The sequence below is a fragment of the Sminthopsis crassicaudata genome, chromosome 2 (assembly GCF_048593235.1).
Source record: "Sminthopsis crassicaudata isolate SCR6 chromosome 2, ASM4859323v1, whole genome shotgun sequence".
Lineage (NCBI taxonomy): Eukaryota > Metazoa > Chordata > Mammalia > Dasyuromorphia > Dasyuridae > Sminthopsis > Sminthopsis crassicaudata.
Window position 1 is genome coordinate 664,095,249 of NC_133618.1, and position 15,290 is coordinate 664,110,538.

Genomic DNA, 15,290 nt, shown 5'->3' on the forward strand with positions numbered 1-15,290 from the left:
TGGCTAAGCCTTCATCCTAAGTCTAGTTCACGGGATTACTCTGAGTTTAAAGGGAGATGGTTGTTGTAAAAGGAGTTTGCTGAGTTATAAGAAATAGATCAGGGTAAAAAGTAGCGAAGGCACCTCTAGGAAAGAGGAAAACCTGGGCTTGTGCCTTTGACGCTTGCCGGCTCTGTGACTTTGGGCGGGTTAGTTCATATTCCACATGAGAGATCAGTGTGTAGTGGGGGAGGGAGTCTCTTTACTTGGACTATTCCAGACCGATAAGATTATATATTCAGACCAAAAATTACAAAAGAAAAAGGAGATTCCATCAGTCAATTTGGCGTTTTCTTCTAACCATCCATACACGGCTGTAATTCTCTGTTGCTTTTACTTTGTTTTTCCTTACTTCATTCATTTTCCTAATTGTGTTTCCAATTTTAGAGATGAAAATAATAAAGAAAATTACCCTGACAACATTGCCCTCCTAGAAGAGAGCCAGCAGCATGTAGAACAGGCCTTGTTCCATGGAGCGTTGCGATGCACAATGGGCAACTTCAAGTCCAGGAAACCCAAATCTATCATCAAAGGGGAGGCCGTGAAGGGCCATGGAGAGAACCAGGTAGGAGACGCTTCTGCCTTCTCTGCACCTTCAGCCCAGAGGGGCAAGGATGCTTTCCTGGAATTCCTCCAATGATCATGCAGGAAGAAAGAATGTCTCAGAAGCTAAGGGAGAAGTGTTGGGTTCCCCAAATTGTATTAATTAGCTCTCTAATTGGAGTCTCCTCCCGCTCCAATCCCTCTTCCGCTCAGATGGCAAAGTGTTTTCCTGAAGAGCCATCCATTCCTTACATGCCATCTCTGAGGTTTCCCATCCTCTTCTACCTTTCTATCTTCCTGTGTTTCATTCATCTGCATTTGCTCTACAGTACAGACCTATTGGCTCTCTCAAGGTCACATAATGTTTGTCTCCCATCCCTGTACCTGATCCCTATTCCCAGAATGTTTTTTTTCTTTGTGTTCCCACTTATCCCAGTTCCTGGTACATAGTAAGTGCTTAATAAATGACTGTTGATGACTGGGAGGAGCTCCAAGTAATCTGACCTTCATTTATATTTTTGTTCCCGTGCTTTCTCATCAATGACCCTGAATATTGACTTCCCTCCCTTCCATTCTGACGGCACTCTGGTGGCGTGGGGTCATCCCTTGTTCCATCCACAGCCTCGCGCCTGTGGGTGCTGTTGCTAGGAGACCATTTTCTACCCTGAGTCCATTGCTTTGTCCTTGAGCTCGTGGGTTTCCATCTCTTATGTTTTCTTAGGAAAGGGGAAGTTGAGGGAAAAAATTGGGCTTGATTCCCCAGCGCTGGCTCCTTCCTCTCTCAGCGCCCTTCCTTCCTAGGGTGGCAGCGGATGCCCGAGGGAGCAGATGCAAACCTTGGGGTCTCAGTGTTTGCTTTAAGCACCATTGATCTGAGGGGGAGTGGGACAGCTGTGTCAGGGGGAGGTCTGCTGCCCCGGGACTGAGCTGTGGATTCAGGAAGCCTCAGTGGGAAAGCCAGAGCCCCGGAGTCGGGCAGGCAGCCTGGGGATGCTCGTAGTATTCGGACTTATTGATCTGGGCGGGCTTCCTTTGCCTCTCTACCTTTCTCAAATAGCCCAGGGTGCTGAGCTGGGTTTTTGGCTCACGACATCCTCTAGTAGTTAGAGAGCTGGCTTCCAGGTGAGCAGGCCGTGGGGCAGCTCCTGACCGGTAGCAGCTGTCTGGCTGGCCCTGGGTGGCAGGCCCAAGACCAAGCTTGTAAGGACTTGGTAAGAGGAGCTCTCTCTGTGAATGAAGCCCTGAGTCTGGATTGAAACTGCTCTCCAGAACTGTCCAGGCCACGTTCTGTGGGACTTGGGGGTCTTATGGCAGCAGATTTAAATCAGACACGGGACTGACCAGCTTTACCTCAGCATCCCAGGGGGACGAGCAAAGGCAGGCCGGGCCAGGGGCTCCTGGCTCTGGGTCCTTGGGACCAGAAGGGGCCAGGCCGTCTGCAGCAGCCCCCTGATTTCACAGCTGGGCGGCCAAAACTGCTTGACCGAGCTGCCTTCTCTTGTCACTTGCCTCTTAAAAACCAGAGTTTGACAAATGCTTGTGTAATTGCCACAGATCATTCAACGTCTTCTGAAACATGGATGGCTCAGAGTAAAAATACCGGGTGGGGGGAGTTGCAGCTTGCTACAGACCCCTCTAGAAGGCAGAGCTCACCATTGCGTGAAGGGGGTGGCCGAGGGTCTCCTTGCCCAGTAAGGCTCTGCCTTCTCAGAGAGGGCGGTGAGGGCCGGGGGTCCAGCGCCGCTTGTGGCTCGGGTACATTTTCTATCTTCAAGTCTTAGTGAACGTCCTTGTAATAATCCACACTTGCTTGGTCATTATTTACATTTGATTGATTAATTTTAATGGATGGTGGAACTCCATAGTTTTCAGGCATTTCCTCCAAGTTGGCCATGGGATTCTTCTTTATTCCGTTCAGTCTTACTCACTTTTCCTTTATGTGGCCAGAATACGCCGGCGGCCACTCTCTGCGTCTGGTTTGGTACCTGGCAGCACTTCAGAAAAAATCCTCGTGAGCTGGCCTTCCTCTGGGGCTTTCTTAATGGCGCTGAGAAGCCCCTTACCTTAATGGACTGCGGGTTATTTAACCATCACTTGTTGGCGAACAATTACGAGGGAGGGAGGAGCCAGATTGGACTTGCTTTTTTTCCCTCCCTCCTTTCTTCCCTCCCTGCTTTCCCTGCTTCCTTCCCTCCTTCCCTCCCTCTGTTCTTCCCTTCTTTCCTTCTTCCCTCCCTTCCTTCCTCCCTCCTTCTCTTCTTTCCTTTCCTCCCTTCCTCTCTCCTTTCTTCCCTCCCTCCCTTTCTTCCTTCTTTCCTTTCTTCCTTTCTTCTTTCTTTTTTTGGTAATTACTTGTTATTGGACATTTTTGAACAGAGAAGCTCTTTTTACAAAAATCATGTTCAAGGATATATTCTTCTCACAGTGGAATTCTCGGAACAAAAGTTGTGATCATCTTCATAACTCTCTTGTTTGCTAATATTTGCATTTCCAGAGCCCCCTTTTCTCTATCTCTACCTCCCCCTTTCTGTCACTCTTTCTTGTTCCCTCTCTTTCTGTTTCTCTCGCTCCCCTTCTTCCCTCCTCTTTCTTATATCTCTTTCTCTCTTTTATACACACTCTCTCTTTCTCCTTTCTCTTTCCTCTCATCTCTCTCTTCATGGGTTTCCCTGTCTTTCAGTCCATCTGTCTCAGTCTGTCTCTCAGTCTCTGTTTCTCTCCCTCTCTGTGTCTCTGTGTCTCTCCCTCTCTCTCACTTAGCTCTTTCTGTTTCCTTGTACTGTTGATTCCTTCCAGCCTTAGGTAGTCAGGGGACCCATGGTGTGCCATGTGCGGGCTCCCCAAGGCTGACCTTCTCACTAGGACACTGGGTGTCTCTTGGGTTCCCCATCTGCTCCTCACAAAATTCCCTCTTAAGTTGCTGAGGAGCCATGATCTTTGTGAGTGGAAAAGGCATTCCCTGGTGACATCACTAGGTCATTAAAGCCTCCTCTTCCCCAAGGGAAGGTTGGAGGGGCCCCGACCTCCATCAGCCTCCTTCCTGGGGCCGGACCCCATTTCTCGTGGTTGTTTTTGAAGCAGCGATTGCTGGAGGTCCCAGTCCTCTCCTCTCCAAAGGTTGCTCTGGCTGGTCAGAGTCAGTGTTATTGTGGGGGCTTCTCTGATCCCAGCCCCGAGAACCCGGCTCTCTGGAAGGTTGGTCTCAGCTTTCTTGTCCTGTCTCATCGGCAGTGTGGGAGGCTCTGCATCTGACTGTGTGTTTCTCTTGCAAGACAGATAATATTCCCGAAGACCTTGGGCAGCAGCACTTCACTGATGAGTTTACAGGGCCCGCATTTCAGAGAATTCAGATTTCCCAACTGGCTGCACTTGGCCTGGTGTTAAAAACAGGTTGCTCCTATTTTTAGGAGCTGGTAATCCAGTCACATTTTAGTTTTATTCCAAACGGCAATTAGGATGATAATTTGAAATGGGATCTGCAGTGGAAGCCCCCCTTTACCCTCTTGGCCAGCCCTCTGTTACTTAGCTTCTCTCTGTGCTTTTCTACCAGGACAGGGAGCTCTTGGGGAGATCTGCTCATGAAATGCCCAGAGATCCCAATTTCAGAATCGGGCAGGACCCTGGAGGTCCGGCTCTTCTTGGCCCATTTGGTGCCAGGGATCCTTCTGTCCAGCTGGCGAAGCCCATGGGTCCTTTCTTAAAGTGATACTTTTAAATGGGTAAAATAGAATGTACAAAAGTATTGAAACTCAGTGATCAAAACAAAAATAGATTCTGGGTGTTAAAGAAGTAGCATTGATTAGACGCCTCCTGTGTGCCAGGTACTTATTTTGCCTTTTTCCTCTCGGTTTCTCATATGGTTTATCAGTACAGACCCAAGAAATTGAGAATGCCCTTTGCCCTCCCAGATGCTGAGGGCAGTGCCCAGGGGGTGTTAGTGGGTGGTGGGGGTCGCCCCCGGCATGGCTGCTTTGGGGAGCTTTCAGGATGGATTCTCGTGTCCAACACCCTCTTGGGGTTGGAGTTTAATAGACCAACCACTTTTGAACCAGTAGGGAGAGCTCTCTTGTAAGGCGAACAAAGAGTGTCTGTTCCTGAATGAACAACAGGATAGCTCGGAATAAAGAGCCGTTCATTGTGAGTGGAGTGTCGTGTTCTCGGGGGGAAGATCGGGAAAAGTTTCTGAACAGTGTGGAATGGGCTGCTCTGGAAGGGAACAGGTCTCCCCTCAGAGCAGGGCTTCAAGACCCCTTCTTAGCAACCTCGTAAGTGGTGGGGGGAGCATCGCCGAGCTAAGAAAACCCGAGTTCAGATTCTGCTCTGTGTCTCTCTGAGACTCAGTTTCCTCTTCTGTAAAAATCGGGATAATAAAAACATCTACCTCAGAGGACTGTTATAAGGATTAGTTAAATTGTGTAAAGAACTTTGCCATATAAATGTGTGTGCTGTTGTTATTATTCTAATTTCTAATATGGGTTGGATTAGTGGCTTTTCCAGTTCAGTTTCAATAAATCAGTTATTCAGCATCACCTAGGATGAAATGGCAAAAACTAAAACAAGCTTCAAAGAATTTCCATGGTGGGTGGGGGAGGAGGGCAGCCTGAGCTCTTGATGAGATTCCCAGAGATCCCAATTCCAGAATCGGGCGGAACCCCGGAGGTCTGGCTCTCCTTGGCCCATTAGGGAGCCTTCTGTCCAGTTGGTGAAGCCCATGGGCCCTTTCTTAAAGTGAAACTTGTAAATGGGTAAAAGAGGGGGAGGAGTCTCCTTGAAGCTGGAACAAAAGGGAGAGCCCTGCCTCCCACCTGATGGTGATCCCTCTGGGAAGGGTCCTTGGGCTGCACAGAAGTGAAGGGGAGGGGACGAGAGAAATTCCTGATGAGGAGAATTCTCTCAGCAGAGTGGGCTGCCCTGGGGGACGGACAGCTCTTGGTGGCGTCCCCGGCAAAGGCTGCAGGGCCAGCCATTCACTGGATGTGTCCCCAGGGGAGTTCTTCTGGTACGGTCGGGACCTTCTCACCCAACTCTTCCCATTTCCCTGATGAAGAAGTAGAGGTAGGGAGAGGGGAATGGATTTGGCCAAGGTCCAGTAGCTGGCCAGCTCTTTCCCAACTCCTTTCTGATTCCTCAAGGATGAGGAAAGATTCATGGTCCGGGGTAGCTAAAGGGCTGGGAGATTCTATTTGATTTAGCTTTTGTTTGGACATGGCACATGATTCAGAGTAGGGATTCTTAGCCTGATTTGGGCTGGGAAGCCTGGGGGCTCCTACAAGGGTGTTTTTAAATGCATTAAGTGAAATACCTTGGATCACAAAGGAAGCCAATTATGTAAAAATACATGAAATCTATACACATATATATGTGTTTATATATCTGCAAATTTATATCTGTATGTGTGAGTGTGTGTGTGTGTGTGTACAATAAGTTCATAGACCCGTTTAAGGATTTCTGGTAGAATATGTCTTATGGCAACTTGTATCTTAATGAGATTAAGAGGCCTTGGCTACTCAAGAGTTTCTATTAAAAAAAGGTTCTTAACCTCTATCTCCTGACCCCGTTATGCCCCCAGATAGCCAGCTGTAACACTGTGCCCTCCCTCTTCTGCTTCCAAGGCTTTGTTCTTCTTTGAGTCATAAATGAAAGATGTTTTATCCTATGGATATGGTATTCCTTACCCTAATGGGTGTTTTGGATAAGCATCCTGTTGATTTACAGACACACACACACACACACACACACACACACACACACACACACTTACACACACACACACAGAGAATACAAACACAGAACTTGCTCCTGCAGATCCGGCTGGAAAAGTACTCCCTGGTCCAAATCTTGATGAATGGCTCTTGCTGCTGATGAGCTCAGGACAATGGTCGTTTGGCCTTGGAGGCTGTGGGGTGGGCAGCACAAAGGGATGCTGGATAAATGTTTGCGGAGCTGAGATGAATGGGAGGGGACGGCGGAGGTCACGGAGGACGCTAGAGGATGTGGTACAAATCAGTGCTCTGGTGAGATCATCCGTGTGCCCTGGCTAGGGCTGTCGTGCTCATGCCTCAGGCCTGTAGCAAGCCCCCCATTTCTCAGTGGGACAGCTCTAGTTAACTGGAGGCTTTCCTTTGGGCTCAAATCCTCCGCCTTCAAAATCACAGAGCTCTAGAGCTAGAAAGGATAGCAACCAATCTGTCCAGAAGCATTTAAGTGCCTATGATATTCTGGGCATTGTGATATTTGAGCTCCCTCTATTCTTTTTACCAGAGATCAAGTTCAAGTAAAGATTTGAACTCAGGATTTCTGACCTCAAGATCCATTATACTCTTGCTCCATACTGATCTCTTTCTCCAGGAATTGAGGCCAGAGAATTCTGGCACTTGTTTTGTGGGTGCACTTGGACAAATCACCTTAACTCTCTAGGATTCGGGGTTCTCATCTGGGAAGTAAAGGGTCCTGACAAACCCTCGGAACGCTGTGTCCCCGACAGTGGGAGGGCACTGGACGCAGTGCCCAGGGGGGAGGGGCAGGATGGGCCATTGGGGTCCTGCCTCCACCTTCCAGAACACAGATGGGCAGATCTGCGTCCCCAGGGACCGGGATACCCGTCCCTGGGCAGTGTGCCTGAGTTTAATGGGGATGCGCCTGGCCTGTTTGGGAGAGCTCTGCCTGGAGGCAGAGCTGGTGGGGAGTGTGGATAGCACAAAATTAATTAGGAGAACTCGCAGTTGCCCAAACTTTGGTCAGAGACTTGGAGGAGCGCCAGCGCCCTGCATTCTGAGCCAGGGAGCTTGGGCTTCCTTCCTCCCTCAACCCCAGCAGGGAGAATGCAGACTTCCGACCAGCTCGGAGTTAGACCTCCAGGGAGGGCCCCTACGGCCATTTGGACCCCATTTGACAGGGGAGGAAACCGAGGCCTCAGAGAGAGCCAGTGGCTGGCCAGTATTTGCCTCGAGTGCTCTGCCCTGCCACGGGCATTTACCCACTCACTACGTGAAGTCGGTCACTTTCCCGAGGGAGGCCCCTGGTCATCCAGACCTTTGCTTTTGGGCTCTGGGTAAGACTGGCTCTGGTTCATCTGCATTTCTCCCTTCTCTGCTTCCGACTTGAATTAATCCAGGGCAGATGAGGTAGAAGAGGGAAGCTGGCAATTTTCCTTTCCTCTGGTGTAGTGGAAATGACCCAGGGACCCTTGCCCCATTGCCGTCAGCAGGTGGAAATGGGGAAACTGATGCTGTGGGGATCTTTAAAACAAAACATGAAAAGTCAGCTCATTCTCCAGTAAGGCCATAGACATCATGTGTCATAAACATTACTAATGACTGCCCTTTCTTTAGCATTTAAAGTTTGTGTTGCTTCATTTGAGAAGGACAGTAGGGAGGGATGAAGCAGGCACTTGGAGGTCTCATTAGCCCCATTTCATAGAGGAGGTAACTGAGCGTTAGGAGAAGGGGCTTGCTTCTGATCACAGCTAGGGTGACGAGGCGGGCTTCCTATTGGACGTGCGGCCCATCAGCAAGTGATCTCTTCAGTGCTTTTTATGTGTCAGGCATCGAATCAAGCCTGGGATCGGAAATAGTGTTAAGGCCTTTCTGACTCTCCACAACCCCGTTTGGGGTTTTCTTGGCAGAGATCCTGGAGTATCATTTTACAGATGGGGAAACTGAGGCAGACAGGGAGCAGTCACACAGCTGAGCATCTCAAGGCTGGATTTGGGCCCAGAAGATGAGTGCCCTCTAACCATTCTCATCTCTTGACCTTGGGAAGCTTACATTCTAACACAGAGGTCAGCAGTTGGAAAGCTGGGGGCCAGTACAAAGTGTTTCATAAATACTAAAGCACAGAACTCTCTAGCTGTCCCTTGTCCCCAGGCCTTTCCTCCTCTTCTGCTCCCAGGGCTTCCCTAAGCATCTCCCTTCTCATCTGTAGCCTGTGTGGGCTCCTCTTTCCGACAGAGAGCCCCACTTGCCCTTGTCTCTGCCCCCCCGGGCCCGGCTTTTTCAGGAACACCCAGTGGGCACTTGTGGGACGGTCCCCAAACTCCCTAGTTTATCTTGAAGACTCCCATGAAGAATGCAAAACATGGCCTTCTGGGAGGTCTGGACCATTAGGGAACACATGCCTCCTTGCTCCTGCTTCTGCCCTCTGAGGCTGGGCCAGGGCGGGGGGCAGATCCTCCTTCCTCACGGCGGCCCCCCAGCTATCTGAAGGTTGGTGACTCCTCCAGGCAGAGGTCCCATCTGTGCGCCCATCTTCTCCGGCCCCGGCAGGAGCATCTCCTCCCTGAGCTCTCCGCAGGAGGGGCCCTCTGTGCCCATCACACCACGGCCTGGCTTCTTGGAGCCTTGCTCTTCAGCCAGCGGCGCCCACAGGGTCTGACTGCAATGGGGGTTATGTAGTGGGAGAATAGGCAGGATTGTCCTATTAGGCCCTTCCTGATCCCGTCCACCTCATCCTGCTCTTGTCACTGCCAGTCTCCACAGCTGGCACAGAACGCCTTGACGCTGGATTTGGGAGCACCGTGGCACCGGACTTTTTACACATGTTTATACATGTAAACGTACACATATACACCAGATTTCCTGTGTCCAGCCTTGGTCTGTATATACACATGTGTGAATATAACTATAAATATGTAAACATGTGAATAAGTATTTACACATATGTACACTTATGTGTTATACACACCAGATTCCCTGTGTCCAGCCTTTACACACGTGTGTACATAACTATAAATACACAAACACATGAATAAGTATGCACATGTATGTACACTCATATGTGCACATACATACCAGATTTCATAGAGCCACTCTGCACACACACAAACACACACGGGTGTATACAAACGGCCCCTTTATGCCCTTGCTGAGTTTTAGTAGTCAGCATCTCATGAGCATTTATTAAGCACCTGCTGCACACTGAGAGGAGAGGAGAAGAAGTCAGCTTCATCTGCGCTTATTTCATTCCTCTTTGCTGTGGTTGTGAGCGTGAGGCTTTGTAACCGCAAAGGGCATGTCAGTACTTCATATTATTATCGCTGGGAATAATTAATAGCAGACGGAACAGGAACTTGGGAGTTGGCGGATAGGTTAGGAGTCTCTCCTCAGACATTTCCTGGCTGTGAGATGCTGCATTAAGTCCTCAGCCTTTCTGAGCATCACTTTCTGCATCTGTGAAAATGGGTGTCATATAACGGGATTGTGGGAAATTCTTTACTGGATCTTTGTGGAGATCTCTCTGCCACCCCAAAAGCGTCTTGGGAAAATGAGTTACAGATTTTAGAGCTGTTCACAATAGGAATGGACAATGTAGAGAGGTGGTCGGTCAGTCATCCGTTAGTAGTGAGCATTTATTAGGCGCTTTCTGTGTGCCAGGCATTGCATTAAATCCAGGAGATACCAAAATAAAGCAAAATTGTGGTCCCTGCTGTCCAGGACCGGCTTCCTGATGGGTCAGACTCTGTGTGAGACAGAAACATGTCAGTGGAAGGTGTTTGCCTTTCTCGGAGAGCAGCTGCCCTCCCTCACAGCGGAGTTTGGATAGGTGTCCATCAGGCCCAGGCCCTCTTTATTCTTGTTGGAGTCCGTAGGAGCATGTGTAGTGCTCTGCACTGAGAACGGGGGAGGCCTGGGTTCTCTCCTGCCTTATCTCCCCCCCCCGCCCCCCGCCCCAAGGTCACTCAGCCTCAGTCTGCCTCGCAACCATTGTCCCAATGTTATAGAGCACTTCTTCTCTGTAAAACTGGGACTCCAATAGTTTCTGCCTCCCAGGGATGCAGCAAAGTTCGAATGAGCTCTTTGTAAAACGGGTTATACATGTTAGAGTGCCAGATCAATGCAGGCGATTGGGATTCCAGATCTACCCGCCAGCCCTTCTAGCCCTCCCGAGCTGCTCTCCTGCCTCCCTCACTGACTCACTGGCGGTCTGAAGGGGATGTCCATGGGCGTCTCTCACTGACCCGTCTGAAATCCTCCTCCGTGATTGTCGTCTTTCTCCCCAAACCCATTCTTCTGCTTTCCTTGTTAGTACCGAAAGGCCATTGTCCTCCCAGTCCCTGTGTTCCCAGGCTTAGTCTCAGCCTCATTCTCGGTTCCCTCGTCCCCTTTCCGGTCAGTCACTGAATCCTGCCCATTGCAGCCTCATCTCTGGTCTCCCCATCAGCCTCCTTTTCACCTGCCTCCTCCCTTTCCCACTCCAGTCCATCCTCTGGCAATCTGCCAAAGCCCTTCTCTTCATGGAGCAAGTCCCCCTGCTTAACCGACATTCTGCCAGTTCCCTGAACCTTCAGCGTCAGAGAGAAAGTCCTTCTTAGTGTTTAGTTCTCCTGGCAAATTTATTATTTTTATAATTTATCATTTTATTTTGTTATATTATTACATCATTTATTGTTTATTTTATCATATTATAATTACTTATCATAATATGTTATATTACTAATTTATTATTTTTAATACAGTTATTTAATACACATTTTTTATGAATCATGTTGGGAGAGAAAAAACAACAAAGGGAAAAACCATGAGAGAGAGAAAAAAAAAAAGGCAGAAAAAAAAAGTGAACCTAGCTTGTGCTGGTTTACATTCAGTCTCCTTGGTACATTTTCTGGAGGCAGATGTTATTTTCTGTGCGAAGTCTATCGGGATTGCTTCGGATCACTGACCCACTGAGGAGAACCGAGCCTTTCACCGTTGCTCATCCCACAATCAGCTGTTACTGTGTGCGACGTACTCCTGGATCTGCCTGTTTCGCTCGGCACCAGCTCATGTGAATCCGCTTGTTCATCATTTTTTGTAGAACAACAATAGTCCATTACCATCCTGTACCACAGCTTGTCCAGCCATTCCCCATTGATGGGCATCTGCTCATTTTTGGTGTTTATTCACTCTAAACTCCAACCCCAGCTTGTTTTTCTAGTTTGATCACAAAGTTCTTGCTTCTGTGTACTTTGTGACTCAGCCATGCCGGCCCTCGGCCGCTCTGTGCAAGGACCCTCTATCTCCTTTCTCCATACCTTTGTGTTAGGTGTTCTCTTGCCCGGAAGGCGCCTCCTCCTGACCTCGGCTTCTTGGAATGCCGCTTTTCCCATGATGCTCCACTGAAGGGTCACCTTCTATGGGAACCTTTTCCCGAACCCCTCGGGGGCTTGCTGTTTCTCTCTTCTTGTCATTTTGTAAATGTTATATCATTAATTGATGAGATAGAATTACATTACATATAATAATGTTATATAGCATATTATAATTATCTTGTGTCAAAATTATATAATACATATAATCAGAGAATTAATTATGTGGTATATGATAATTGCAGATGGTATAATGATATATAATGATATTACACATTCATTATATATTGTGATTATATATGCATATATTAATAGTTATAAATTATATAGGATTATATCATACAAATATACGTGTATGTACAAATATGTATACAAACCACATACAATTAATCATGTAGTAATCATAATGATATAATGTGATGATATATATTTAAATATATCATGTAACAATGCATATCATATACACACATGATATAATTATATATGATATGTAACTAAATATTATATATAATATAACCATACGCTTAATAAATTATGCCATTATATATCATATAATGTATATATTACGTATCTTGTCTAATCACATTATATGATCATATGTATAATTATTGTGTTTCACGTGTTCCTGGTTCTGCTGTGATGTGATGGATGATACATAGCCTTATCCCAAGATTACGTATTATGTGATCTGCACACGTAGCTCACCTTGCCCGTTAGAGCCCCCTGAGTGGGAAGGACCCCCCCCTTTGTAGCTGTGCCCAGGGCTTGCACGACCTGCTGAGAGGTCGGCTTTCAGGAGTAGGGTTGCCATAGCCCAGCCAATCTCAGACCCCTGAATGTGCTCCTGAACGTCATCTGCCGCACTTCTGTCTGTGTGCGCCCTGTGGTGGTTTTTTTCATTGCCTCTGGCTCTCCGTGACCCTTGTTGGGGTTTTCTTGGTGGAGACCCTAGACCGCTCCTTTATTTCCTTCTCCTGCTCATTTTACAGATGGGGAAACTGAGGCAAGCAGTGGCGTGACATGCTCGGGGTGAGTGTCTGGGCCAGATTGGGAAGTCCTCCTGGCCCCAGGCCCAGCCGTCTCTGTCCACCACTGAGCTGCACATTATGTGACGGCTGTCATTATTTACATTCTTGGAGCGTTCTGAGCCCTTCTGAGTGCGTGACCCTCCAATGCTGCCGAGGGTCCTCAGCCCTCACCTTGGGCCCATCGGTTACCTCCTGGCCAGGTGACTCTGGGCAAGCTCCCTCAGCTGTGGACTGAGGAGGATCCGGGCTCCTGCCTCCCTGGGAGGGTCAGGGGAGACCAAACCCCTGGCGCAGTGCCCGGCACTTAGTAGGAGCTGGAGAGATGCTCATTCCCGTTCCTTCCCCTTCCCCCCCCCCTCCGGCTTCCTCCGACGATGGAGACCCTCGGTCCTCCATCCATCACCCTGACAAGTGACTTGCTCTGTAACTCACTAATCGAGCAGGTCTCTGACGCTGGATTTACACTCAGGCCTCCTGAGCCCGGGCCTGTCCTTCCCTCCGGCGGCAGCTCCTGCAGGGGAAGAGCTCTTGGGTCAGAAGGCATGGGATGGACCCAGTGTGGACCTTTGTTGCCTGAGTGACTGCACAAGTCGCCATCGCACTGGGCCTCCTCAGTCCTCCACGCAGCGTGCCTTTGCATTTCTTCCCACTGAATTCTGGGCCTGGTTCATTGTCGCCATCTTTAAAATCACAGAACCTGGGGAGTTGGATGGGGCGTTAGCCCCGTCTAGTCCAGCTTGTTCTAGAGTGACCCCCTCCATGACAGACTCAGCAAGTGCGTATTTTTACTTAATTAAACTTTTAATTTCAGTGGTATCTCAGTTGGCTCTTAGTTTTAGTCTGACCTTTCACGAATAGTCAGTGCGAAGGCCGAGTCGGCCTGCAGCAGGCGTGTGCGTTCTCGGTGCTCCAGGATGCAGCTCAGGAAGCTCCTAAATCACGGGGTGTCTCATGTTTTAATAAAACTTTTTCCAAGCACAAATCAGTCAGTCAGTCTGCACGTGCCTTCCAAATGCCGGTAATGTGCTACGCTCTGGGATCCCCCAAAGCCAGTAAGGCCCTGCCCATGCACGTAAAAACACACCTTGCCAGCCACAGGGAGATGGAGACAGAAAAGAGATAAGTGATGGAGGAAGGGTGCTGGGAGGGAGGGGCAGCGGGGAGGGCTTCGAAGGATTGTCATTGGGGCCAGAGCTGGGACAGAGAACGCAGCCTGAAACTCCCCGGGTGGGGGATGGAGAGTCTTCTGGTGGGCTATAAGGAGTGAGGTGTAAGAAGCAGGGAGGCGGGCAGCTTGGGGGCGGGAAGGGCCAGAGCATCTTGTGATAGGGACTGCTGAAGGGAGGGCCAGCCTGGGGACCTGAGGCAGACAGACCTGCTGGCCGGCCCAGGACTGGGCAGGGGACGCATGGGAGAGACGTGGCCAAGCTGACATCCACAGGCCTTGCCACATGCTGGAGGAGAGCTGGTGGGGAGACTTCTGGGCTGCAGCCTGAGATTCTTGGGAGGGGGGTTTATAGGGAAAGTGGGAGGGGGGAGAGTTAGGGAAAAGATGAATGAATTTCAGGCTTCTTGGGCCAGACCAGTCCGGTATCTCTGAAGTCCCTGGAGCTGTTTATGTTCTGAGCTGTGGCTCTCAGCGTTAATCTAATCTAGATCAGGACTGAGGGCGGAGCAGAAGTACCAGAGGGAGTTTTAAAAAGCCCTCCTGGGAAAGCCAGCAGCCAGTTGGAGAGCAGCTGCCGGGGCAGGCAGAGGAGTGTTCCTGGGACACTTCAGCCTCTTTTCCAGCAGGAAGCCTTGGCTGCTTGTGGACCCGGCTCTGCTTACAGGACCAGAGAGGGAGTGTCCGGCGGTGTGGGGAGACCAGCAGTGACAGAGTTCTGCAACATGGTGAAATCTTCTCCCTTCTCCTCCCCCCTCCCCCCCAGCTCCTAGGGAACAGGGAATCACAACCTGAGGCTTGCTTTTGGATGTTTGGAATGGTTTTTCTGTTAAGAATTTGCTTTTTTCTAACCCTGCGTGGCTTTTAGTGGCAATCTGAATTTGTGTTTTGCTGTACAAAGTGAGAGAAGTCAGATAGAGGGACTGTGTGAGCAAATTTCAGCTGGCTGAGAGGTTACAGGAGGAGCTGGCAGTTGACACTTAGTCCAAAGCCTCAAAATATTTATATTTTTTATCTTTTTTATATATTTGTATTTTCAATTTCCATTTTTAGTTTTTTTCCCCTCTCTCTTAGCTTTGCAGAGAATGAAATAACAATCTTTGCTCCAGATCTGGGGGCTGGGAAAGGAGGACCCTGCTCTGAAACCCCGAGGGGCTCACCTTATTCTCTCTGGGTATAATGGGGAACAGGGAGGAGGCAGCACCTGAAGGGAGCCAGCCTTGGAGGAGCTGCTAGACCATCAGAGAGTTAACGCTACTCACCTTAATTCAGACCCTTCCCTTGTTATTGTTCAATCGTGTCCAGCTTTTGGGAGTTTTCTTGGCAGATAGTGGAGTGGCTGGCCATTTCTATCGCCATCTCATTTACAGAGAAGGAAACTGAGGCAAATGAGGTTAAGTGATTTTTCCAGGGTCCTACAGCTAGTAAGTATATGAGCCTAGAGGCTGAGATG

The 15,290-nt window shown here is 49.1% G+C and overlaps 1 protein-coding gene across 4 annotated transcripts in view; it reads left to right on the forward strand.

Moving 5' to 3' along the window:
- Positions 1–15,290, forward strand: part of FAM13C (family with sequence similarity 13 member C) — a 78,170-nt gene that overhangs the window by 13,963 nt on the left and 48,917 nt on the right. For 3 of the 4 annotated variants that reach the window (XM_074297050.1, XM_074297052.1, XM_074297053.1), the window contains one exon: positions 427–604. In XM_074297050.1, coding sequence (XP_074153151.1) covers positions 427–604 — 178 coding nt within the window. Of the gene's footprint in view, positions 1–426; positions 605–14,339; positions 14,566–15,290 lie in introns of those variants that run through there. The other variant, XM_074297054.1, reaches the window with a different exon arrangement.